This window comes from Corvus moneduloides, chromosome 1 (genome assembly GCF_009650955.1).
Source record: "Corvus moneduloides isolate bCorMon1 chromosome 1, bCorMon1.pri, whole genome shotgun sequence".
NCBI classification, from domain to species: domain Eukaryota; kingdom Metazoa; phylum Chordata; class Aves; order Passeriformes; family Corvidae; genus Corvus; species Corvus moneduloides.
This window is the reverse complement of record NC_045476.1, coordinates 125,915,294-125,928,462: the sequence shown is the minus strand read 5'-3', so window position 1 is coordinate 125,928,462 and position 13,169 is coordinate 125,915,294. Positions and strand designations below refer to the sequence as shown.

General features: G+C 38.8%; 1 protein-coding gene across 1 annotated transcript in view; it reads right to left on the bottom strand.

The window, feature by feature from the left end:
• The window catches only part of CLVS1 (clavesin 1), a 101,981-nt gene that overhangs the window by 56,002 nt on the left and 32,810 nt on the right, over window positions 1-13,169 (bottom strand). The window contains exon 3 of the mRNA XM_032126325.1: window positions 10,412-10,586. Within this exon, the coding sequence (XP_031982216.1) occupies window positions 10,412-10,586 (175 nt within the window). The remainder of the gene's footprint in view (window positions 1-10,411; window positions 10,587-13,169) is intronic.

The window sequence follows — 13,169 nt, the reverse complement described above, 5'->3', positions numbered from 1 at the left end:
AGGAATATGTGGGGTGATACACTGTAAACATAAGCTAGAATCTTGCAGGGAAATCGAGTTGATCTCATTTTTAATAAGACACAGCTCTTCTGGCCAAACTATTTATTTATTTATGTGTGAAAAGTTGACCAAGAAGCCCTTTCACGCACAGCGGCAAATGACTGCAGTCCCCATGCTGCAGTGACCATTGACTCAGCTTCAGCAAAGACAGTGGCCAGCAACAGAAACTGAAATTTTACCTGTTTGGTTTTGAATGCAAATGTTTATCTTCTTTTTTTTTAGAGAGAATGGTTGGTAGATATTGTCTCCAATGTTAGCAGAAAGCCCATTCATATTGATTAATTAAGTCAGAAGCTTTATCTGTACCAATTAATTGTTTTCACTTACACTACAGATTCAGGAATCCTTATCTCTTTAGGACTGTCTCCTTGCAGCTTTCCTTGCACTTAGCAATGAGATCGATAAATGATGTGATAAAGGCAAGGACCATCAAAAGGAGTTGAATGTTGTCTGTGCTATACTGAGGAGATGTTGTTTCCTCAGAATTCAGTTCAGGTTCTCTGTTTTTCTAAGTGATGCCAAACAAAGTTCGGATTGTCAGTGGGACTCTTCATGAAACTTCACCCAGAAGTTGGACTGGGACCTTTTGTAACTACTGTAGATGTCCATTTACATAAACATTCCCACTAAGCCACAGGAAACCCTTTCTTCCAGCCACTGGGTACATATGCTACTGAGCACACTTACTAATTAAAATCTGCTTCTCTTGGAAAATAGAAGAATAAAATTTATATTACCCTTTAAGCCTAGGCAAGCTTGCATTCTATTTTCAGTTCACCAGAATTTCTGCTGTTTTCCTCTGTAATTGTTACACAGCGATCAAGTATTTTGCTCATCACATATATATTCATACTTCTGCCTTTCTTCTGAAAAACTGTTAATCTAATGACCTTCTAAATGTATCTGCTATTTGAAGAATATTTGCATTTTAATTGTACTTGTGTTAGCTATGTATTTTTTTAGCTGCATTTTTATTGCATGTAGATTAGAGTTGGTCAGAAAGCCGCCTCTGAAATGGAAATTATTTTTTATTACCCTTTGGCCTTGCTTTAAACTGGTTCCACTGCAAACAGTTTGAAGCAGTGGGAGTGTGCTCAGAGTGAAAATCAGAACGTACATTCAAATGGTCTAATATGTGTCTACCAGGAAGGGGTGAAAAACACATCCTGAACTAATAATAGGAAGTTTTGGATTACAGGGAAGTAGAGCTACTGGATGCATTTCCACCGAAATCCCTTTTTTCCTCAGAAAATGCCCATTTGCTGAAACCAAAGCTCAGTGGAGGGCAAGGGGTAGAGATGAGGGGAGAAGGAAGTAGGCTGAATATTTCTCTTGGTGTTTCCAACATTCCTTGGAAGACAGTGGTGTTTGAGGTTGACATTTTTGCATCAAGGAACCCCTGCTATTCAGGAATGCTTGTTTAAGTGTAAGGTTCTACATGGTTAAGAAGAGACATAAGAATATTTAAGAACAAAACAGTTCTTCAAGATCTCTAGGCAAATGTTCTAATAGATGTACAAAATTTCCAAAAAGTGCTCAGACATTGAAGGGCATTTTGTGCAAGCCTAGAAAACTCTCTTGAAGTGGAAACAGCCTCCACCAAGACAATGGTAAAAGTTCCATTTGAATCAGCTGGGACTTCACCTCAAATTTACTGAAAGCATTGTAGTCTCTTTTGACCATGTTGGCCACACACATATTCGCCATACAAATATGTATGACCATACAACATTTGAGGAATTTATGAGTTCCTTTGTTGAGGAGGAGATAATAATAGAAGAGGCTTATGTGTGTAGAAATATCCTAGTTTTCTGCACATAATCGTCAAACAACAAGTAGGCAAATGTTTCCAAAAATCATTGCCTTTCTGCATAATTTAAAATGTTTCTGACTGCAGCTTTTTGTCAAAAACTTACACCAGAAATTACCTTGCTTAGAGGAGCAGAATGAACACAGTGTCCTGCCAAGAGCCCTCTCCTGCACCTGTGTGAGCTGAGCTGCTGGGTCTTCCACAGCAGCAGTCAGGGACTTGTGGCCAGTTCCAGCGATGCAGCACGTCCTTGAAGGCATGTGCTAAAGACAGGGCTGTGAGCCAGAGCTGTAAAGGAACAGCTGGTCTGATACTGCCACAGCTGTCCTCTCAGGGGACATGAATTTCAGTCCTGCAGCTGTTAGTGAAGGCTCCAGCAGGAGTCTTCTCCTGGAGAGAGCCAAGTCCTTATCTACCTGTGCTCAGGGGATAATCCATGCCATGTATCTCAGTGTACAGTCATATCAGAGTGATGACTTCTTCTGCCTCGACTGCCTCCATCTCCCTATCCACATGTACCTCCATTGCTACCCCACATTTGAAACAAAAGAGCACCCGTTCCAACTCTGTTGTCACACAGCTCTCACTGAACTGTCACTATTCCTCTCTCTTTCTGGTCTAGTCCTGTATAGGCAATCCCTTTTATATTTTTGTAATTATGATCTCTGTGTATATTTGTCACAGCAAGAAATTACCTGTAGTAAACACTCTCTTCAGGAAACATTCACTCATGTCCCACGTGAAAAAGGAGAAAGCTTTTGGAGTTGTAAAAGAAGTTAAATAGATACTACAGACTCATCACTCCTGAAATTTTATGAAATTATGAAGAACGGGGATAATGTAGATTAATGCAAGTACATTAGAGCAAGTTCACATCTTATGAGAGGAAGAAACTTTCAACATGATCTATTTAAGCATATGTTGGTGGGAAGGTTTGAGCGTGACTGGTGTTAGCTCTAGCTAATTTTTTATTGTCTACCACTAAGAAACAGCTACTTTGTGTTCTAGGCAGACTTACTGCAACAAACTTTCACATTTCCTTGCTAGGACTGAAAGAGTATTTTCCTCCTTTCTAATGCTTATCAGCAACTTGGTGAGATCTTTATTAAAATGTAATAACTGGCATAAAAAAAGACCTTCCATTTAACATATGCAGCTTGTCCTTGTACTCATAGCCAAAAGCCCCAAAGCATCCATCCTTTGCTTTTTCCTTGTTCCAGTCAGCTCCCTAGAGATGATAGACACACAATGAGCATAGGCCTTCTCTTGCAGAGAGCAAAGTCTGTTTATCTACCTCTTTTTTTATATATAAAATGAGTCAATCCCTCTTCTCATCTCTTATAATTTCAGAGGCTCCCTCACTGGCAGCTCAGAGAGTACTCACTCTACATATCACAACAGCTGCTGGAGACAGATAGCAGGAACATTTCTGGAATGATTCAAACTGACCTTCCTTCAATGGATACTAAATGCTCCTCATTAGCTGTGACTTCATGTTCAGCCACCCAACACAGGTCTCTAACATGAAGCACATTCTAATATTGGGGGAAAAGGTAGCTAGATAAACAGATTTGGGACCTTTTGAGGCAGCCTTTAATAAAAAACAATTGGTATGCTTTTTATGTGTATGTATTGCAAATTTTTTCATTCAAATACCTGTGTAAATATGAAGTGGACTTTAAATCAAGAAAGTTTTTTTCTACATATGTTTAAGAAACAGAATATTCAATTGCATCGTACAGCATCCAATAAATTCTGATCTTTAGCCACTTTCCAGTTGCTGAAGTTCATTAGAACTTGAAGGTGTCTCATTTTAGGAACAGTTCAATCATTCTTACTGGGAGGAGGTCTCTATTTCCTTCACAGACCAGATTTGTAGGTCCCCTTCTGTAGGTTAACCCATTTTTATATAGCTCATATTGCCTCTATGAACATAAGCTTGAGTTACTAGCAGATCTTCCAGAGCTACTAACAAGGACTCTTGTTTGGGAAGCTGCAACGTGCCTTTTGGACATATCAACACACTGTGATTACAACACAGGAACATTCTGCTTTTATATTCTGAGGAAATTGCTTGTCCTCTGGTAGACCCTACTAAAGGAACAGTTATCCATCTTCAAGGACCCAGCCTAGAATATCACCTTTTCCTCAATTTCCCTATCCTGGGGAAGATAATGACAAGGCTCTTGCAAAAATCCAAAATGTAAGTATTTCCCTAATTTTTTACAAGTCTTTAAATTCTGTACATAAATAAGACAAAAAGGTCTGCCTTCAAGTAGGTTTCTTTTTAACAGGGGAAGGGAAAGAGGGACACATTCTCAGCTGCCACAGATCATCATTTCTCTGCAGATGTGCAGAGAACCTCAGACAGTTGCAGTGTCCCAGTAACTGGCCTCAGCTCTCTGCTCACTTCTATCAGCATGAAAGACTGAGGAAAAGCCAAACAATCAAACGAGCAACTTTTGAATCTGCAGTCAGTCTCTCGAGATAAACTGTTAAATCTACATTTAGGGCCTTTTTATATGAGGTGCTAAGGTTTTTTTTGGCTTGTCCTTGTCCAAGCCAGTGGATACATGAGCCTATATATGGTTTTCCTTGCCTAGCTTCTGTCACTGAGGATTTTATCTGTTCTGACTTCAGTAGGCAATGACAGAGATCTCTGTCTTTCTGTTAATACAGCCTGTTATAAATACCAGTGAGACATAATAGCATCACAGGATATTTATAGCATAGGCAGACTTAACCTTACACTGCAGATTTCTACGGAAGGGCTGAGTGTTCTTCAGCTTGTTAAAATGAGAATTGTCATTCCCTTAAAATTTTCAAATAACAGCAGTATTACGTTCAGAAACTGTGGAAAGAAGAGTTTTATTTATGCTTACTATGCAAGCCATCTTATAGCCTACATCCTTCACAAGAATGAAGAGTTCCACCGGAAGTACTTATTCAGTCAAAGAAATCGCACTTACCTTTGGTTTCAGAGTACAAATGTGTTTAAGCAAGGAAAGAAGAGTCAGTTCCTTGCTCCAGCATCTGGGCTGGTGAGGGAAACATCAAGTTTTCAGAGCAGAGGGCTTGGTGAAGTCTCCAAATTCGCGAGGACTGCCTGGGTTCTGTTCAGATGCCCAGTTTGACCATAACAAATATTAAATTATGCCCATCAACCCAGGTCATGCTGACCTGAAATACTGTTCCATTACCTCCACTTGATTTCAAATTTCAAAAAGCAAGAAATACTAACAAGACAGAAATCAAATGCTTCTTACCACTCATAATGGAATAGATTATTAAGTATTTTTATTCCCAGATGAAAACTAATGAAACAAGCATACTTCCAGACTTTTTTTTTTCTAGATAATTTTGGAAACCTACTCCACTGTAATAATGCTATTCTGAAAACACAGCAAAGTTCCAGAAAAAATTGGGTTTGACTTGAAAACTTTTATCAGCTCTAAAGACTCATATTTTCCCACTAAGATTTGGAAAAATAAACATACAAAAATATTACACCTTAGACATAATATTGAACTGCACTTTTTCCCTTCAGGATCTACATTCTTCTCCACATTTTGAGCTGGTCAATATTTTCTGTTAAAGCTCTTCCTTCTCAAATACAACATGAAAAAAATTGATTGTATAAGATACTGTCAAGAGAAAGTAATTTGCTGCTATAATTTAACTGACATAAAGTTTCTTGATCCTACATAATTACAGTAGGAGGAATTTTTAAAAAAATGACTTTTTAAATCTATTGCTCATGTTAGAGATCAAAAAGCTTCATATACTTCTAAACAGGCTGAGTTTTCCATAATCTGGCATCTCATTCTAGATTTTGAAGTGGGATAATCTCCCACTAATAATATCTAATAATAATATCTAAACAAACCTGTTAGCTTGATTTTCTGATTTCATCTAAACATTAATGTTACTCTGTAGTATTAACAAACGTACCTTTGACAATTTACTAAGAGAAGCTTATACAATTTTCCATTATTTGAAGATTTTTTTTTAAAGAATTTTATCTGTGCTTGTATCTGATCAAAGTGTTCTTAGGCCAAGCATCATTGATTTCCTTTCATTTTCTTCTCCTCCTCACAGAAATACCAGCTTCAAATTTTGTCTAGTTTATGATAAACTGAAGGTAGCTTAAAAGAACTAAAGAAATGTAATGGATATCCTAATGTACTTTATTGGTCAAATCTTCTGTCAAGTTATTGCCAATGAAAATCTGGAGACAAATTCCTATTTGCAGATCTCAGTTGTTCCCACTGCTATTCACTGCAAGGACTGTGAAATTTGAATCAAAGCCCCGTTGAACCCTAAGATCACTCCTGCAGTGATTCATCATTGTCACAAAGTAGGAATATGGTTTATTTCTTAGGAGTCACTGTAATCACATTTGAGTACACCTGGGTGTGACAGAACTATCAGAGAAAGAAAGAATACAGCCAGGAAATAACCATTCACCCTATTTCTTGTTTCAGTACCTTGAGACAGCCTTGGGGCAAGTTACCTGTTAGGTAAGGCAGTACTAGGTACTCTGGAGTGCAAACCTGATCTTCAGGTCAGTTTGGAATCCAGTTTGGTGATTTGTGCCATAAGTCATTCAGCTGGGTCTTGGTAGACCATGGCCTTCTGACTTGGCTTTCACCAAAGAAATGGCAGGTGAGGTCAGACCTTCTGCTGTTTTGAAGGTTTTGGCAGATTTCTGGATGCTATTGAGAAGTTATTGCATTTCAGTTCAGAGTACCAGCTGGGGGAATTTCTAAATTGCTATGTGCATGCGTGTACACAAACTGCAGTACACAGCTCTGGTGTTGGATAAGGCAGGAACAAAGAGTGTTTCTTTATACTCATTGCTAGCAGCACCATAAAATCAAAAGTCCTGTCTGGAGGCAAACCAACTACATCCTCAGAGCAGAAGCCAACCAGCCTTAAAAAAAACGTCTGGGCTTTGCTGAACATGAAGGCTGTGTTCACTGTAACACTTCAGCCTTGGTTTCCAGGATTATTAGAGGTCTTCAAATACAGTGGTCAGTAGCAAACACCCTGTGTACTAAGAAGGGACCATTTCTTACACATTTCACCTGCATCACTATTGTAACATGGGTTTCTGACCTTTGCTATTGACCTCTGATGCTTCTAATCTGTTATGCAAAGTGCCAAAAGATCAGTCTCTGGTTAACTTAAGCCACAATTGAATTTTGTCTGCAATCATAGGCTAATTATAAGCTCAGCATGACATACAGAGAACTGTAACTTCACAGACGAAGAAAACAGAGAAAATACATGCAGTGAAGGGGAAAAGCTGTTCACATTAAAAGAATGAAGATTAGAAATGAAAACTCAGAAAGTTATTGGAAAAATAGATTTATTTTATACACATCTCTTTCCCCACCCTTCCATCCATATGACAATCTTGTGTTTAATGTGTTAAAATTTAAGAGACCTGTAAGGTCTAGGAAGGAGTATGGCATGAGCTCAAAGCATACAGTGACAATTTTCTTGTGCTAAAACAGCAGAGCTTGTTAATCAGAGATGATTTAGGCACTACAAAGACATTTGTCCCCACACTGCTGTGACATGATGAGAATTGCCATACTGTACAAATACTTGTTTAGCAATTTTTAGGTCATTAAATAATGTAACTGAGATATAATGAACTGTCTTGTGTGATGCAATATGTAGAGAAATCCATACAGAGCAAGGAGTAGTATTGAGCAAAATGTGTATTCAGCAATGTGATGATATAACTCCTACTTCATCTTTCTAAATATTTACAGATTTTACAGGATTTGGAACTGAACAGCCTATATAATAGCAATATAATAATTTCTGCCATCAAGTCCACCAGATTTGGCTAGTGTTTGCTTTACAACTCAAGATGAATTAACATATACGCCTGTGTAATGCTTGTTGTCTGCACTTTAGTGATAATGCATTGTAGCAATGATTTGAGGAAAAATAAATCGAAGACATGCAAAACCACTGAACTGCCAATAGATAAATTGGCTGAAAGCAATTTGAAAGTAAGAAAAACCCCAAAGGCATTAATTATTAAACACTATTTGTGTTTTTTAAGTAACTCTATATGTCAAAATGGGATGGTCTGACACACTGAATGAGATGTGAGTTTAAAAAATTACAGGAAAATTCTTTGGCTGTGGCATTAAAATTGCCATTACATAGTGAAAGGCTAAAAGTTCCTGGCACAGACAGCAACATATGAACATATGGGTTCAGCTCCAGGAGAAATTGTACGAGAGAATTATTTTCCTTCCATCCACTTAACTAGACTTACACAGGACTTAATATAACCCAAAATCTCTTCATAGAAAGGAGGACTTAGATAGCCATGTAATCTGTCTGTCTGAGGATTTGTACATGCACAGCGCCTTAGCTATGAGAAAAAACAAGGAACTGAAACAATCTGCTCTTTTTTTTCAGACGTCATCATCTCATGGGAGCAGGACCTGAATTTTTTACTTTCAGTGCCCTCCAATGCAGTGACTCTTTTTCTAAAGTATGTAGGTCTCATCTGCATTTCAACAACATTTTACGTAAATTTTACCTTAGGATGGCACTAGTTCTTTTAAAATAATAACAGAACAAAGTCTCAATGAAAATGCTTCAACAGCAATGGTGAGAGCCAAAAAACCAAACAAAAAAGCCCTCACCATCATTGTTTGCTAAATATGTGCTTTATAAGCATGAATGACTTGCTTCTAAAACTGGTAAAAAGGAGTGCAGCATTCACAACTCCTACTACTCCTACTACTCACAAAGCCAGTGGCTAGTTAAGTTTAGGACATGTTATCCCAATTTATGCTTTCAGAGAGAGTCAAATTTCTACTAATCCTGGAAAAAAACCAACAGTAACTTGACTTTAGATAAGAAATGAAATGCATGCGCATACCCAAGAAAGGCAGGCTCCTTATATCGCCCAGCACAGGATGTCAGGCTAATGACAGAATCATAAGATCAACTTTGGTACTCCCAGACTTCAGTACTTCCAGAAACATACTGTTGCCAACAACTGCAAAGAAACTGCAAATAAACTGCAAATAAAGTGGCATGGCCAGATATCAGATGGGATGAAGGCTGGACTGGCCTCTTACTGAAGAGATGGAAAAGCAAAATTTGTACAGGCACAAGGACACCTTGCTAGAATTTGATTTACTTATGAGTGTCACTTGGCTTTGTCTTCCTTCTGACTAGAAAGTTTTTTTGAACCACAGAATGTTAATTGGTATGAAGTGATAATATCTGCAGGAGAAGATAAGGTATTGTCCTAAGGACTAATTGCACAGCTTGACTTCCTAATTTGTTAGAATAGATGAAAAGTCCTCACAAAGGGGAACACAGGCTTAAAACTGCTGGCAGATTTTTCTACCTCATTTTTGAATAATAAAACAAAGTAGACACAATCATGATCTACTTGTAGATAATCTGCTGGTCAAAAAATTAGTTGAACAAATTGTTCCTTCTGGTATGCAAGTTAAAATAAACATGCACACACCAGAGAGAATCATTATTGAGGTGTTTATAAAAGCAGGATGTCTTGTAAGTACTAAGCAAGAAAAATCCAATCACTTACCTCTCCTTTTAAATATGTAGCTACATGAAACATGTGGTCCTTAAGCAAGCTGGTATAAGGCTGAAGTCATCCCTGCTTTGAGCAGGGAGTCAGACAAAGTGATCTCCAGCATTCCTTCCAACTTAAATAGTCCTTGGATTCTATTAAATGTCCTCAAATAGTAAGGTTATGTAAAATTACTTCAGACCTAAAAGTCCATCTCAGGTCTAACACCAGAGATGCGATCGGACTTTAGTGGAAGGGGCCGAAGTCCTCTCTGAGCACCACAGTTTATCCTCATCCTCAGGTTGGCCCATCCTCAGGTTGGCCCATCAGTCCCCAGCTGTCTTGTCCTGGCTTTCTACCTAACCCTGTAACAGCAAGTGATTTTAGCTTGCTCCCATTTATCTGCAAGCACCAAGTGGATGTGCAGCCCCTAAAAAGTCTGAACCATAATGTACCAGGATCCTGTGTGACAAATGAAGGCAGTCAGAATGAGGGCACAACAGGGAGCCTGTCCTCCCTCTTCCTCATTTCCATCCAACACAACTGCATCCCCATGAACACAACAGCACACTTCCATCTGCTGAGCGAGCTGCTCTCATCTCCTCTTACCCTCCCTCTACATTCACATGTGCTTGCATGTGGACTTCACACTCCAGAAGGCAGACACTGCTGGATTTTAATCCCCCCGAATTCTCTGATGGATTAAACCTCAAATCTCTAACCCTTCTTAGTGCTGTGGTAAGTAATGCACATACTGGCTACATTGATTTACAGCTGAAATAAAAGTGAAAGACAGAAAAAATGAGATGTCTGAAAATCAATCTATGCTGGAAGTGGATGGGACATGAAAGCATTCTGGATTATGTTCTCCTCCCTTCACTTTGCCCAGTGCCTGATGAAGCAAAAATCACTGTCTGCAGCAATAAAAGTTGCAGGTACGTGTGTTACCCTCCACCTACCTGTAACCCTTCAATGGCCAGTTTGAGGATAGATGGTGTAAGCTTGGAGGCTTGCTTGAAGGAGAAGTTGCTCCAGTCTATAATTAGAATGAAGCCATTTATCTGAAGCTCCTGATCTTCAATGAGCACTTCCAAGGAAAGAAGAATAGCCCGAAGGATATCTATGAAGGAGTTCCTAAAGCAAAAGCAGAAAAAAAAAATCAATGGTTGCAGTTATCTTCAAACCTCAAGATACTCAGTTTTGCTGTGGGTGGGGCATGAGCAAGGGACAGGGATTTATTCTGGTAGACTTATCCTGAAAAAGAGTTGTTTCAGAGGTGTCTTTAAAGAGCTCCTGCTCCAAAACTGCTTGATGTGATAAATCCTGCTCACTGACAGATAAAATAAACAATGAGATCTCAACTCTGCTAGCAGTCCTTACTATAGATTTTAGCTAAGCTACTTGGGAAACTATTTGTCTGTGATGAAATTAAACAAATTCTAGCTATCAGTTTAAATCCTTGCTCATTTAGATATACTTTACCAGCTCATTGTTTGTTTCCCTTCTTTTCAGAAAATGAAATAAATCAGTACAATATTAATATAAAAGATATCATTACAACTAGGTTCTGTGCCTTCCTGCTTGAGTGTAGGGAATGATCCAAAGCTTTACACAATAAAGTTTGACAGTTGCCTTAGTTTTGCAAACCAAATGCAACATGAAAAATGGCTGCATCCACTCAAAATGAGAACTCTTTATTAATTATCAGCTACAACAGGCTGTCTGGAAGGCTTCCCTCAGCTCTGGGAGAATAATTAAAAATCTTGGAGGTCATGAAGCATATAGCAAGTAACGGAGAAGAAAATATTGAAATACTTTCCTTAATGTGAAAGTCTGCACTGGGAAGCCTGGGCCGCTCCCTGCTTCCATTTTCTCACTACTTCCATTTCACAAAAGCAAGAGTTGGACACTTTAATGATTTAGTCCATATTTATACCTGAGTAAGCTGAATCAAGTGCTCTCCTCATCTCTCCTTCCCATTAAGATGATTTACAAACAATAGATTCTATTAGAGAGCGACAAGCAAGGAAAGCTTCAGAAAGTGCAACATAACCTTGTGTAGAGTGAAATTGTAACATACTGCTAGTGCAATCTGCTTTACCTCAGCATAATTCTCAAGTTTTCATGAGGCCTGAGGTCTTTTACAGGGAAGGTTCATACCATGTTCTCCCATGGAGATTTTAATTTAGTTATTTTCTGCTGTTTTCATTAATATAAAACAAGTCCTCCCAAACCTTCGAGAGCATTGTTTCAAAATCTGCCTGAGAGAAAAAACGTATGTGCAGTCAAAACAAATTTCTCTACCATCAACCTCTACCCCTGAATGGCATCAACACATGGTAAATTTCTATTAAAAGTAAATGGTGAAGTGTTCTCTGATTCTTTCTGTTTTCTATCAGCAGGTTTTGAGTGGAAATGTTGTTCATTCCTTCTCTAAAGACCTGATCCCTGGAAAAAGCTGCTTCTGCACTCCGCCTTTCTGCAAAAGTCAGAAGCTTCTCTAAAGTAAAATTTCTGGGCCAAAAAATTGAGCTTAAAGATATCTAATATTGTTCTTGCTGCATACCAAGTCACCTCTCCCTCATTTACAGTCACAGGGCAACCTTGACCTTTTCAAATCCTATGGGGAAGCTGTGCTAAACAGCTAAAAAGAAGGAGTATTTCCTTAGCAACATCAGGTGAAGGTATACTGATTGGATTGGCAATTGGCATGTACTTGTAGTCTAAATTTATTTTGGAAAACTGTGATATACTACCTACTGCTTAGCTGAAATGGATGATGAGTTTAAAGCAGCAGCATCAGATGACTACACTTTCAACAGTGAAAAAAACAATATGCCCCTAGACCGTATCTACTTAATATATCCTACACTACCCCAGCATCCTCCTTCAGGGTGGTCAGCCTTTCACAAGAACTGCCCCATGGAAGCTCCCAGACATGTACGGTGGCTCCAAAAGTGTCCTCACATACATGCCAGCCTTCTCTGCACTCTTGTTGGCATCAATTCAGAATGATATCCTTGACTGGCTACACTGGGGAAGACAGAATAATCATTACCTCAATCCCAGAGCTGCAAACTTCAGAATGAACTGAATGGTTTTTACTACCAAAGGTGTGAAAACATGGCCACATTGGGACAAAAAAAGGCTTCATCCTTCATTTGTGGGAAGAAGTTTTCTTAAGAGTACATTCAAACTTATATTTGTGATCCTGCTACCAATGATGATTTTAAAGTCTGTGTAATGATCCCAGTGGAATCTGGAAATGGTAGATACAAGGCATCTTCTGTAATCCACTCAAATGCTAAATGACAATGGAAATATTTCAATGTAAAATCTTCCCCTCGGACTCTGTGCTGAGGAATTCTAGTCTTTGTTTGAGTGTCTACATAAATTGCCAATTTATCATGCAATAACCCATCTGTACTTCCTTGTAGAAGTTCCCCTTTCAGTAGAAATTATTTACCTGAGAGACAACTCTAGCTGTCCCCACCTACATCCCTCCCCTCTCTATGTATTTGCAATTTGAATACATGGTGTAGGAAATAGAGTGAACACAAAGACGTTTTTCTGGTGAGTACAGGGAGACATGAAAGCAGCCCTCAAGTGCTCCAGGTGGGTTGTTTGCAGGCACACTGTTCCTGCAGAGTCTGGATAGAAATCAGACAGAGTGCCAATTGAGGCTGAAGCCCTCTGCTCCCTAGTCTCGGGGCTTTG